Raw genomic sequence first — 11,690 nt, forward strand, 5'->3', positions numbered from 1 at the left:
AAGCTCGGCTCCGCCCGCGGCCCCGCCCCGCCCGGCGCCCCGGTACGTACGCTTTGTGTCGTCAGGCTGACGCAGGCTCGTCTTTGTCGGCCCCTTTTGCGGTGTCCATTGGCTCGGCGGCGGCAGGTCCCTCCCTCCGGAAGTGCGGACATTTCCACTCGGGCTTGGTGGTCGCGGGTGAGTGGGGTCGAGGGGGCTGGGGCTCTGGGCCGGGCCTAGGGGGCGGGATGGGCTGGGGCCTCGGCGCCGGCGGGCAGCTCCGGGCGGCGCGGACCGAGCCCAGCCGGGTCGCGGCTCCTGCCCTGGGCCCCGCGGACCCCTGCGCTGTCCGATGGGCCCCCCTGCGCCCTCCAGCGCGCCCCTGTCGCCGGCTTCCCCCCATCTCTCCCCCCCGGTGCACCCTCCCGCCTGCCTTTCTCTTCCTGTCCGTTTATTCCCTCCCTTGGCCCGAATTGTCGGTTTCCTGGCCCGTCTGTTATCTTCGCCGCCATTCGCCCTCTTCTCCCCCGTCCTCGCTCCTTGTCTTCACTCCCTGTCCCGCTCTGGTCTCCATAAGATGCTGCTCTGTGCGGAGCTGGGGTCACCAGGGCGGCGCTCCCCTCCACCCGCCCCATTCCGACGGCCTCCGCCTTGTCTCTCTAGTCCATTGCACTGGACTACGTCGAATAAGAACATTTCTCTCCTACAACAGTTTAATCCATTTTGCTTACTTCGTTGTAGTATCCGAGAACTGGTTTGTGGAGGTTAAGTAAAATTATAATTTTATCAGTTTATCGTAGCCACCTTCGCAACCTTTTTAAGCCACCGTTTCCACATGTCTGAAGTATAACTCATCGAAGAATCAGGACGATTTAGAGATGAAATACATAGCTTCATTCTGAAGAGAGCTAAAAAGTTTGATAAAAGCCATTAGTATGACAAAGCTGATGAGGAGTATTTGTTCTCGAGAGTTTATTTAAAACACAACGCGCAAGTAATTAAAACACAATTACAAATAGGTAAAAATGAACCTTTATGATGGAGGGACTGCCAGTCATCAGCTTGCCAGTTGTTGGGAAGGATTTAGTTGGTATTGGAGTTTTGGTAGGGCGATAATTAGCATAATCAGTGTGTTTGGGGAAGGGGTAGAGACCAGAGCTAGGAAACCGGACCTCGAGTTCTGGTCTTAGCCACCTCTAGTTACTTGTTACCTTTGTGTGAACTTTGGGCAGGTCACCATTTTTGGCTTTTTTTTTTTTTGGTAACGATTTCATGGCACTTACTATATGCAGACACTCTTCTGAGCTTTGTATGCATATTAATTTATCTAATCCCCATCCCTGTGAGGTAGGTATCCTTGTTGTCTACATTTTACACACCAGGGGATTCAGGCACAGACTGGTTAAATAATTTGCCCAAGAACACCGTATAGAAAGTGGGGGAAACATCTCACATCCAGGCAGCTGCCAGCCAGTCAGCCTGATGATGCTGTGGCACCTGTGAGAGCGTGCAGCACCTAAACCACACCGCCTTTTCAGTATCCCAGATGACATTCTAAATGTGTATGGACAAAAATAATGATTCCTTGAAAAACAGTGAAAAAGACTCACCATTCATTTGGCTTTTAAATATTTTGGTAAATTCTTAAGTTGTTACTTTAATTTGATTAGGGGACCTTTTTAAAAAATGGTTATGAATCCCTTGTAAAATAGCTCTTCATTCATTGATGTACATCTGGATTTTTGTTTGTAGCTCTTGTAATTCATTTCAAAGTCATTAAGATTGAATTGTCTGTGCCATTGTTCACTTGTATTGTGAATAATTTTAAATTGCCTTAGTGTAGTCATGATGAAATTTTAACATCCTGAATTACTAGCCTTGTGCAGTGTTCTGAAGCTTCTCAGTTGTTGGGCTTTTTTTTTTTTTTAAATGTTTTTATTGATTTTTAGAGGGAGAGAGAGAGAGAGGAACAGCAATGAGAGAACCATCCATCAACTGCCTCCTGCACGCCCCCTACTGGGGATGGAGCCCACAACCCGGGCATGTGCCCTGACTGGGAATCAAACCGGCAACTTCTTAGTGCTGTTCAACCAACTGAGCAACACCAGCCAGGGCAAAGCATCTTCATTTTTAAGGCCTACTCTAAGAGATTGAAAATTCTTGTAAATTTAAGAAGTATTTGGTTTAATAGTGTTTTGTGGAAGTAGTATTTGTTCTTTTTCAATAAATTGCTGATTTTGAGAAATTCTAAGATTTCTAATTATCAAGGAAATCAGATGTGTTAATTTTTGGAAATGAACAATTTCCTTATACTAATAATAATTTACTTATATAAAAATAATAAATAAACAAATAAATAGTTTTATTACACGGTACACCTTAATTGCCACTAAAAAGAAAAAGCAGTTATATCAAGGGAGAATTCTTGCCTGGAAAAGGCCAACCAGTTTGCAGCTTAGAGGTCTTGCAAAGTGATATCTTAGAGAGTTTCATATTCTAATGTTTGCCCTTAGCATTGTAGGTTTGGCTAATTAAGTCATAATTACCAAGTTCCTTAATGTTTTGTGCATTCCTTTGCTGTATGTGTAAATTAAGATGCAGAGATACCCGACCTCACTGGGTTTTGAATAAATGAGTTATACAGTTGTCCTTCAGTATCCTCAAGGAATTGGTTCCAGGAAACCCTTCCACCACCACCACCCCCCCCCCCCCCCCATACCAAAATTCCTGGGGGCGCAAGTCCCCCATATAAAAGGTGTAGTGTTTGTAAATAGGTGCCTGTATGCCTACACATCACTTCATTTGCGTGGATTTAGCGAGGTGCTCTGCATAGCAAATTCAGGTTTTGCTTTTTGGAATTTTCTTTTCAAATGTTTTCGATTTGGGGTTGGTTGACTCCATGATGCAAAACCTGGGGATACAGAGGGCCAACCGTATATGCAAAGCATTAAACTGCCTAGCACCTAGCAGATAAATTTATGGTTGGGGAGCAGTGATTGGAGAGATTTGGAAGCGGGAACGTCCCTGTTATTTTCATGCCTACCACCTATTATTCCTTTACCTTGCAGATAGCAGTATCTTTAATAGGTTCTTGCATTTAGCTAATAGTATGATCTAAGTTTTTCATTCAGTGTAGAAATAATCCTTTCGAACATCCTAATCTAGCTAAATTCCTTTAGTCATTAATCTGTGAGGAACTAATTTGTTTTTCCTTTGCGTCTATCAGCTCAGGAGCTCCCACCTGGGACAATGGTGTGCATTCCTTGTATCGTCATTCCAGTTCTGCTCTGGATCTACAAAAAGTTCCTGGAGCCATACATATACCCTCTGATTTCCCCCTTTGTTAGTCGCATATGGCCTAGAAAAGCTGTGCAAGAATCCAGTGATACAAGCAAAGGCAAAATAGGCTATAAGGTAAGGACATTAAAATACCTCGACTAGGAAGGCTGGGTGAGGGGGTGGTACAGTCAGGGTAAACTATTTGGCTTTTGGAAAGGCAAGTTCTTGGAACCAGAAGCTTCATCAACGTGTCTTAATTTCCTTCTTTTTTAAGTGGAGGTGGGAGCGGGGGCGTTGGCTTTCCCTCCCAGCCTTTCCGGCCCCTCTTTTTCCTCCTGGGCGAGTTACCTTTGTCTTTCCCTCTTCGAAGCTCCAAGGGCTTGTTTCTGAGCCTGTGCAGCCCAGCTGGCTCACTTCTACTACCTTTATAACTTTCTAAATAAACTTTCTCTTATAATTTGAAAAAAAAATAAGGAATTTGGGTATTGTTTTTTAAAGTAATTAACAGTTGGTTTAAACTAAAGTTTTAAACTAGGCCTCTGATTAATGCAGTTGCTCCTTGCCAATGGCCAAGCTAATAGCCAGTATTTCGTGGCTGCTGAGAGTAATGGTGACTAGCTCATGGGTGCGAAGAGATGACATGAAAAAAAGCCAGTTTCCCTGGTTGCTAATTTTGGTGGGAGACTTAATTTAGGAGGATCGTAGAGGTTATTTTATTTTATTTTATTTTTTTACAAAATGAAGTTATTATTTTTAAATGACTATTTAGAGACTACCTGTTGTTTTTAGCAATGGTGCTTGTAATGTTCAACTTCGATTGTGTTCAACTGCACTAAGCCATCCTGCATAATTCTAGAAGCAGAGCTTTTTCATTCTGAAGTTTGTCGACTGTTTTCAAAGAGAGTATCTCTTATGATGAGTGTCTCGTAATAATCTCTAAAATGTTTTTTCATTTTAGGGTGCAGACATAAATGGATTACCAACATCAGGATCGACAGAAATCTCTGATAAAAAGAAAGACTAAAGGCATTGACCCAGGGACCTCCTTGTTTTCAAAATGGACCTAATAATGTGAAGCACCTTCTTTGTAATTGTCTCTGACCTTTTCCTCTTAGAACTTGGGGTGGATGGTTTAGATGTTTGCCTGATACTGATCAGGAAACACATGGTATTTATATTTAGAATGTATTTGGTTATAGTTAATGATCTCATTCCCACGTTCCTTTTTCATTAACGTAGCTGTAATAGTATGAATGAATAGGAGGTTTGTGCCAGTAGACATTGTTACTACATCAGTCCCTAAGCATCCTTGGGCTTCTAGCTTCTGTTCAGGCTCTTTGAATTTGAGTGGAGTGTGTTTTCACTATGAAACAGTACAGTGAGACTGGGCAGTGAAATAAATGAAAGGGAGTGTTTGGAGGTGATAATGACTTGAAACATAAAGTTATAATTGCTGCCCAACACAATGGAGCCCCTTACCTGCAAGAGTAGAAATTACAGGTCATTGCTCCGAAGAAAATAGCAATGACAAGAAATTGAGGAAATTTCTTTGGGAAAAATGGAACAGTTTTTACATAAATGTCTAACGAATACTATAAAATTCTAATCTTTGTTGCATTCCTTCTATTCCTACAGAATGTATTAAATATTCAGTTTAGCTTGTGGTTGGGGTTTGGCTTTTTTCTTTTTTTTTTTAAGTTCAAATATTTCTTAAAAGGGACATTTTTCACCATACCAGAAAGCAGAATTATAATAGCGGGCTGGCATCTGGACAGTTCTGAGACAATAATATATTGTTTTTTAAAGTAGATTGTATCAGTTATTTATTGTTGCGTAATAAGACACTCCAAAACTTAGTGGTTTTCAACAGCAGTGACATGACTGCACAGTTCTTAGCTGGTCTGGGCCTCTATATGGTCTTTCACTCCTGGGCTGCTTCACTTTAGGGACTTACAATGTTCAGGGGTGATGAACCATATCTTTATATCAAATTTACTTATTCCCTCTGAGGCAGGGAGTGGTTGGAAGAGTCTTCTGCCTTTGGGTCCCCAATGAAGTCCCGGGTCCTAACCAAGGCTCTGTTACACTCTGTGTGTGAGCAAGTCAGTGACTCACCTGGTCTTCATTTCATAGAAATCAGTAGGTTTCAAGTGTTCTGCCCCCACCCACCTGAGGGATAAGATAAATTCCCTTTAGCAACTAAATTCAGTTGATTAGTTTGTTGTATAAAGTATAAAAACTATATTACAAAAATAGCAGATGTTCATAGTAAAACAGTGCAATGGAAATTTAAATGAAAAGTTCATGTCCTTTCGTTATCATTCCCTCTCCACAGATGTAACCACTGTTAGTTCTTTTGTGTAGTCTTCTAGCAATTTTCTTAACATTCCTTTGTTTTTATTAAATATATCTTTTTATTTTTGTTTTTATTTTTTTATTGATTTTTTACAGAGAGGAAGGGAGAGGGATAGAGAGTTAGAAACATCGATGAGAGAGAAACATGGATCAGCTGCCTCCTGCACACCCCCAACTGAGGATGTGCCTGCAACCAAGGTACATGCCCTTGACCGGAATTGAACCTGGGACCTTTCATTCCGCAGGCTGACGCTCTATCCACCGAGCCAAACCGGTCAGGGCAAATAATATTGCAAGATGTATAATGTCTCTACTCCCTTAGTCCCCAAAGGCTTTACTCATTTAGCTGTTGCTTTTGTCTTATGTTTTATCTCTGTATTTCTAAGTTTTATATATATTGCCATTTTTGGAACTGTCAACTTTCCACATTACTGACTTCCTTCCATGACTGAGATATAGCTGTCTTACACTGTGTTTCCTCTACTTCTCCCACACATCCTCCATATAGGTTTGTGTAACTATTGGTTAAGTCATTAATCGGTATTTATATCATGATGAGTGTGCCGCACGTCTTCCACTTGCCTCTCCAAATCTCTGCTCCTTTCACCCTACTTTGCTGCCCAAGAAAGCTGCATGGACTCCATCAACAGACTTTCCATGGCCTCTGCGTTCTGTTGGGTCTGGCCAGTGGGGATCTGCAGCAGGGATGGGAGGGAGGGAGGGAGGGAGGGAAGGGAGGAGTGGGGTTAGGGTATTTATTCCCTTGGTTCAACCCTTCTGGGCCAGGTGTGTTCCTCAGCCAAAATGCACTCCCAGGTGGCCCATTCCACATGACTCCCTTCAGTTTCCACTAACCCCTCCTCGTCCTTTTGGGCCTAGAACTCATTACTGGCTCCGAGTCACTGCTTTGCTTCATGCCCCCACCCTTCTTTCCTGTGATTAGTGTTGCAGTTTTATGTGTTACATGTGTTTGCAAGTCACCTTAAATACTTTTAGAAAGAAGGGTCTGAACAAACCATCATGAATACTTAGCCCCTGCTCTTTCCCCTTTACTGCATCATCTCTGAACGGAACTTTTGGAATACAAGCAAGCTCTCAGTGGCTTGTCTTACATACTGAGTTTACAGTCATCGAATATCTTCTAGGATCCTTTTCATATGAACTGTATACTACTTTTGTTTGTTTTTTAGTTTCCAGTCTACAGCATTTCAAATTAAGTGTACTTATTTTTTAATGTATTTTTTTATACAAAATTCATAAGGTATAAGAGCGTACACAGATAAAGATTCCTTCCTCCCACCCTGGTGCCCAGGCACCTAGTTCCCCTCCTAGGAGGCAATCAAGGTTACCGGTTTCCTCTTTTTTCTCATTTTTTAATTTTAAGTTTCTCTTTATTTCTTTCTTGAATTGCCTTTATGTACAGACGTCATTTTAAAAATGCACATACACCCGATATTTTCCAAGGAATAGGAGCTGGAAATAAAAGCTCAGGGCAATCAGGAGAACTGAAATTGCCCCAGAGAAGTTCTGAGGAGCACACTTCCTTATATGCCCTTCATGGCCTCTCCAAGTTTTTCCTGTGAACCTGGGGACAGTCTGACCAGGCTGCACAGCGGCTCGCTCTGTGTTAATTGCATTCAGCTTCTCCTCCATTGCTTGTTTGAGGAGGATGAGTGAAGACGTGATGGCTTCTTTCAGAGTCATAGGCTTGTGGTAAACTTGCAAGGAGCTCTGGGCACCCTTTGAAGCAGAGCCAACTGCTCAAGCATCTCACTGGACAAAGGTCCCTGATGGGCCCTATGAAACAGCGGAGGTCCTTTCTCATCAACTCCTCCAATAACAGTGCCCCTCCACAGGGACGAGACATGGCACCCAGATCTGCACCTTCTCCAAACGGTAGAGCCAGATTGGACACGGCCTGGGTCACACTCACCGTCATTGTCTAATTGTAGGTGAGTCAATGGTTCCGTGTCTCCACTCTGGCTTTCTCAATTACCGTAAAGCAGTGATGGCCAACCTATGACACGCGTGTCAGAGGTGACACGCCAACTCATTTTTTGGTTGATTTTTCTTTGTTAAATGGCATTTAAATATATAAAATAAATATCAAAAATATAAATCTTTGTTTTACTATGGTTGCAAATATCAAAAAATTTCTATATGTGACACGGCACCAGAGTTAAGTTAGGGTTTTTCAAAATGCTGACACGCCGAGCTCAAAAGGTTCGCCATCACTGCCGTAAAGCCTTCGCAGCAGCAGTTAGCCCGTTCGTGGCACAACCTATGTGAGCATCACTCTCTACACCTTCCTCAATGTTGCTTGGCTCCATGAGCGGGGAGGCAATTCTCTTCTCCACAGCTAGGCACACCCCCTCGGGTGTCTGGATCCCCATGGCTGCAGAACAAGCTTGATAGCCTCAGTGGCATATTCCACTTGAAATAATCTTCCTTCAGGAGAAAAAGTATTCCCACCGCTGTGGTACTCAGACCCAGTGAGGAACATGGCGAGGGTAGGAGAACGTGACAGCGACCACATGGGGGTTTTGAGGGCTAACACCGGTGCACCGGTACCCAACTCCCCCACACAGCCACAGGACTAAGGCCCTCCCAGCTTCTTTATATTTCCAGAGATAGTCTCTGCATGCACAAGCAAATACATACAGGTGTATGTATTTTATTAAGACAAAAGTAACATACCATATGCACTGTTTGAGTTTTTTTTCCAATTAAAAGTATATCTTTAAAAGAAAAAGGAAATCTTGAAGATCAGTAGATACTAGGTTGTTCACTGTCTTTTTATGTTTCAAAAACGCTATATTTACTCCTAAGAACACACCCTTAAAATACGAGGCAAAAATTGCCAGAATTGAAGGGAGAAATAGATGGTTCTATAATAGTCAGATACTTTACTACCTCACTTTCAATTATGAATAGAACCAGACAGAAGAAAAATAAGGAAATGGCTTGAATAACACAATAAACCAATTAAATCTGACAGACATACAGAACAATACCCAACAACAACAATACATATTCTCAAGCGCATGTGGGACATTCTCTAGGATAGATCATATGTTAAGCCACAAATCAAGTCTCAATAGATTTGAAAGATTGATACCATATAAAGTATCCTTGACCACAATGGGAGGAAGTTGGAAATCAATAACAAAAGTATTAAAAATAACAAAAGTGAAACTAGAAAATTTACAAACTTGTAGAAGTTAAACAATAAACTCTTAAAGAAGAAATAAAAAGGCAAATTAGAAAATATCTTGAGACAAATGAAACGAAATATATAACATACCAAAACGTATGGGACACAGTGAAAGCAGTATTTAGGGGGGAATTTATAGCTATAAACACATTTAAAAAGAAGGAAGATCTTAAATCAACAACTTTCAATTTAAAGAACTAGAAAAGAAACCCAAAGCTAGCAGAGGAAGGAAATAGTAAAGATTAGAACAGAGATAAACAAAATAGAGAAAAAAATAGAGACAATGAAACCAAAAGATGGCTTTTCAAAAAGACCAACAAAATTGACAAATCTTTAGCTAGACTGACTAAGAAAGAGAGTAAAGACTCCAATTGCTAAAGTCAGGAATGGGAGTGGAATTACTACTGATGCTACAAAAATAAAACGGATGGTAAGAGTACTGTGAACAATTGTTCACCAACAAAATGGATAACCTAGATTAAAAAAACACACACATTCTTAGGAAAACAAAAACTACCAAGACTAAATCATGAAGAAATAGAAGTCCTGAAGAGACATATAATTGGTAAAGGAACTGGATTAGTAATAAAAAAATCTCCCAACAAAGAAAAGCCCTGGACCTTATGGCTTCACTAGTGAATTCTACCAAACATTTAAAGGAGAACATCAATCATTCTCAAACTTTTCCAAAATATCGAAGATAACATTTCCTAACATTAAAAAAAATGACATTGATATGCATAAGAGATAACCTGTATCTCTTATGCATATCAATGCAAAAATCCTCAAAAAAATACTAGCAAACCAAATTCACCACATAGTTAAAGGATTATGCCCTGCCTGTGTGGCTCAGTGGTTGAACATCAACCTATGAAACAGGAGGTCACGAGCTTGATTCCCAATCAGGGCACAAGGCCAGGTTTCAGGCTGGATCCCCAGTAGGGGGCATGCAGGAAGCAGCCAATTGATGATTCTCTCTCATCATTGATGTTTCTATCTTTCTCTCCCTCTCCCTTCCTTTCTGAAATCAACAAAAAGACATTGGAGAAAAAAAAGGAATTATATACCATGACCAAGTGGACTTTTCCTAGAATGCAAGGATGTTCAGAATGGAGGGAGAAAACCCACATGGTCATCTCAATTGATACAGAAAAAATGAATTTGATAAAATTCAATACCCTTTCATGACAAAAACACTTAACAAATTAGCACTAAAAGAAAACTACTTCAACATAATGAAAGTATATGTGAAAAACCCACAACAAGCCTCACACTCAATAGATCAGGAATAAGGCAAGGATGACGGCCTTTGCCACTTAAGATAGTACTGGAATTTCTATCTAATTAAGCAAGAAAAGGAAATAAAAGTTATTCAAATTGGAAACGAAGTAAAATTATCTCTGTTCACAGATGATTTGTAAATAGAAAACCCTAAAGATTCCACAAAAGACTGTTAGCACTAAAAAATTGAATTCAGCAAAGTAACAGGATAAAAAGTCAACACAAAAATCAGTTGCATTGTTATACACCAACAATTAAATATCTGAACAGGAAATTAAGAAAATAATTACATTTACTATAATATCAAAGAGAAAAAAACTTAGGAATTAACTTGACTAAGAAAGTGAAAGACTTGAGACAATGAAAACCAAAAAGGTTGAGGGTTCGACTCCTGATCAAGGCACATACCTAGGTTGAGGGTGCTATCCCCAGTCAGGGCACGGGTGGGACGCAACTAATTGTTGACTCTCTCACATCAGTGTTTTTCTCTCCCTCTCTCTCTCTCTCTCTCTCTCTCTCTCTCTCTCTCTCTCTCTCCCTTCCTCTTGCTTTAAAATAAAGCATTAAAAAAAAGACAATGAAAACTACAAAATATTATTGAAATAATCTGAAAGAAATGAAAGATGCTACTTATTATGGGAAAGACATCTTATATTCATGAGTTGTAAGACAGTAACAGAATATTGTTAAGATGTCAGTATTACCCAAATTCAATACCATCCATATTAAAATCCCAATGATGTATTTTGCAGAAATGGAAAAACCACAACAATCTTGAAAAAGAAGAGCAAAGTTGGAGGATGCACACTTCCTGATTTCAAAACTTACTACAAAGCTGAAGTAACCAAAACAGTGTGGTACTGTCACAAAAACAAACATATAAGTCAATAAAACAGAATAGAGAGAATAGAGGGATTAGCAATAAACCTTTTACATATGGCTAACTAATTTTTGACAAGAGTTCCCAGACCATTCAATGGGGAGAAGGAAGTCTTTTCAACAAATGGTACTGAGAAAACTGGGTATCTACGTGCAAAAGGATAAAGTTGGAGCCTTAGCTAATACTCTATAAAAAAGTTAACACAAAATGGATCAAAGACCTAAATACAAAAGCTACAACATAAAACTCTTATAAGAAAATATAGGGGAAAAGCTTCACAACACTGAATTTGGCAATGATTTCTTGGATGTGATGCCAAAGGCACAGGCAATAAAAGCAAAAATAGACAAATTGCAGTTTTTTAATAATAAAACTTTTTGACAATATTGCAGTTTTAGACCTGTTAACTGCCTCCATCAAAAATTACTTTCTGAAAGTTAGCCCTCAATAAAAGGGTCTGAATAAGAACAAAGTTAAAACATTTAACAATGGATAAAATGCTGAAAGTGCTATTCTCCAATTTTTCAGAGCCCTCCAGGGGAATTGCTTGACTTCGGAATGATTATTCGGTGGAATGAAGAGAAGCGTTAATAAAGTTAAGCCACCAGAATAAGTGGTAAGGACTCCAGCACCAGAGAGGCCAAGCCTCCTGAATTTTGCCACGTGGCTATGCAGTTGCCTGGAGGCGCTGAGCCGAGGGTG

At 40.4% G+C, this 11,690-nt stretch overlaps 2 protein-coding genes across 6 annotated transcripts in view; both read left to right on the top strand.

The window, feature by feature from the left end:
- Positions 1 to 38: 38 nt before the first annotated feature.
- CUNH18orf32 (chromosome unknown C18orf32 homolog) lies at positions 39 to 5,066 on the top strand. Of its 2 annotated transcripts, none has more exons than XM_006085100.3 (3): positions 39 to 177; positions 3,206 to 3,393; positions 4,217 to 5,066. In XM_006085100.3, the coding sequence occupies exons 2-3, from the start codon at positions 3,229 to 3,231 to the stop codon at positions 4,280 to 4,282; spliced, it is 231 nt and encodes a 76-aa protein (XP_006085162.1). In that variant the 5' UTR covers positions 39 to 177; positions 3,206 to 3,228; the 3' UTR covers positions 4,283 to 5,066. The 2 variants fall into 2 exon arrangements, with proteins under 2 accessions (XP_006085162.1, XP_023606614.1); XM_023750846.1 differs by lacking the exon at positions 39 to 177 and adding an exon at positions 602 to 743.
- Positions 95 to 11,690, top strand: part of DYM (dymeclin) — a 248,720-nt gene continuing 237,124 nt past the window's right edge. For all 4 annotated transcript variants that reach the window (XM_023750840.1, XM_023750842.1, XM_014452527.2 and 1 more), the window contains exon 1: positions 95 to 177. The gene's annotated coding sequence lies outside the window, so the exon portion shown is untranslated. The remainder of the gene's footprint in view (positions 178 to 11,690) is intronic.

The sequence above is a fragment of the Myotis lucifugus genome, unplaced genomic scaffold, assembly GCF_000147115.1.
Source record: "Myotis lucifugus unplaced genomic scaffold, Myoluc2.0 scaffold_16, whole genome shotgun sequence".
Lineage (NCBI taxonomy): Eukaryota > Metazoa > Chordata > Mammalia > Chiroptera > Vespertilionidae > Myotis > Myotis lucifugus.

Excerpts from the sequence above, each read along its gene's own strand:
- CUNH18orf32 (XM_006085100.3), top strand. The coding sequence starts at position 3,229 with ATGGTGTGCATTCCTTGTATCGTCATTCCAGTTCTGCTCTGGATCTAC. Across the intron at positions 3,394-4,216 it reads AAGGCAAAATAGGCTATAAG|GGTGCAGACATAAATGGATT; the intron begins GTAAGGACATTA and ends TTTTCATTTTAG.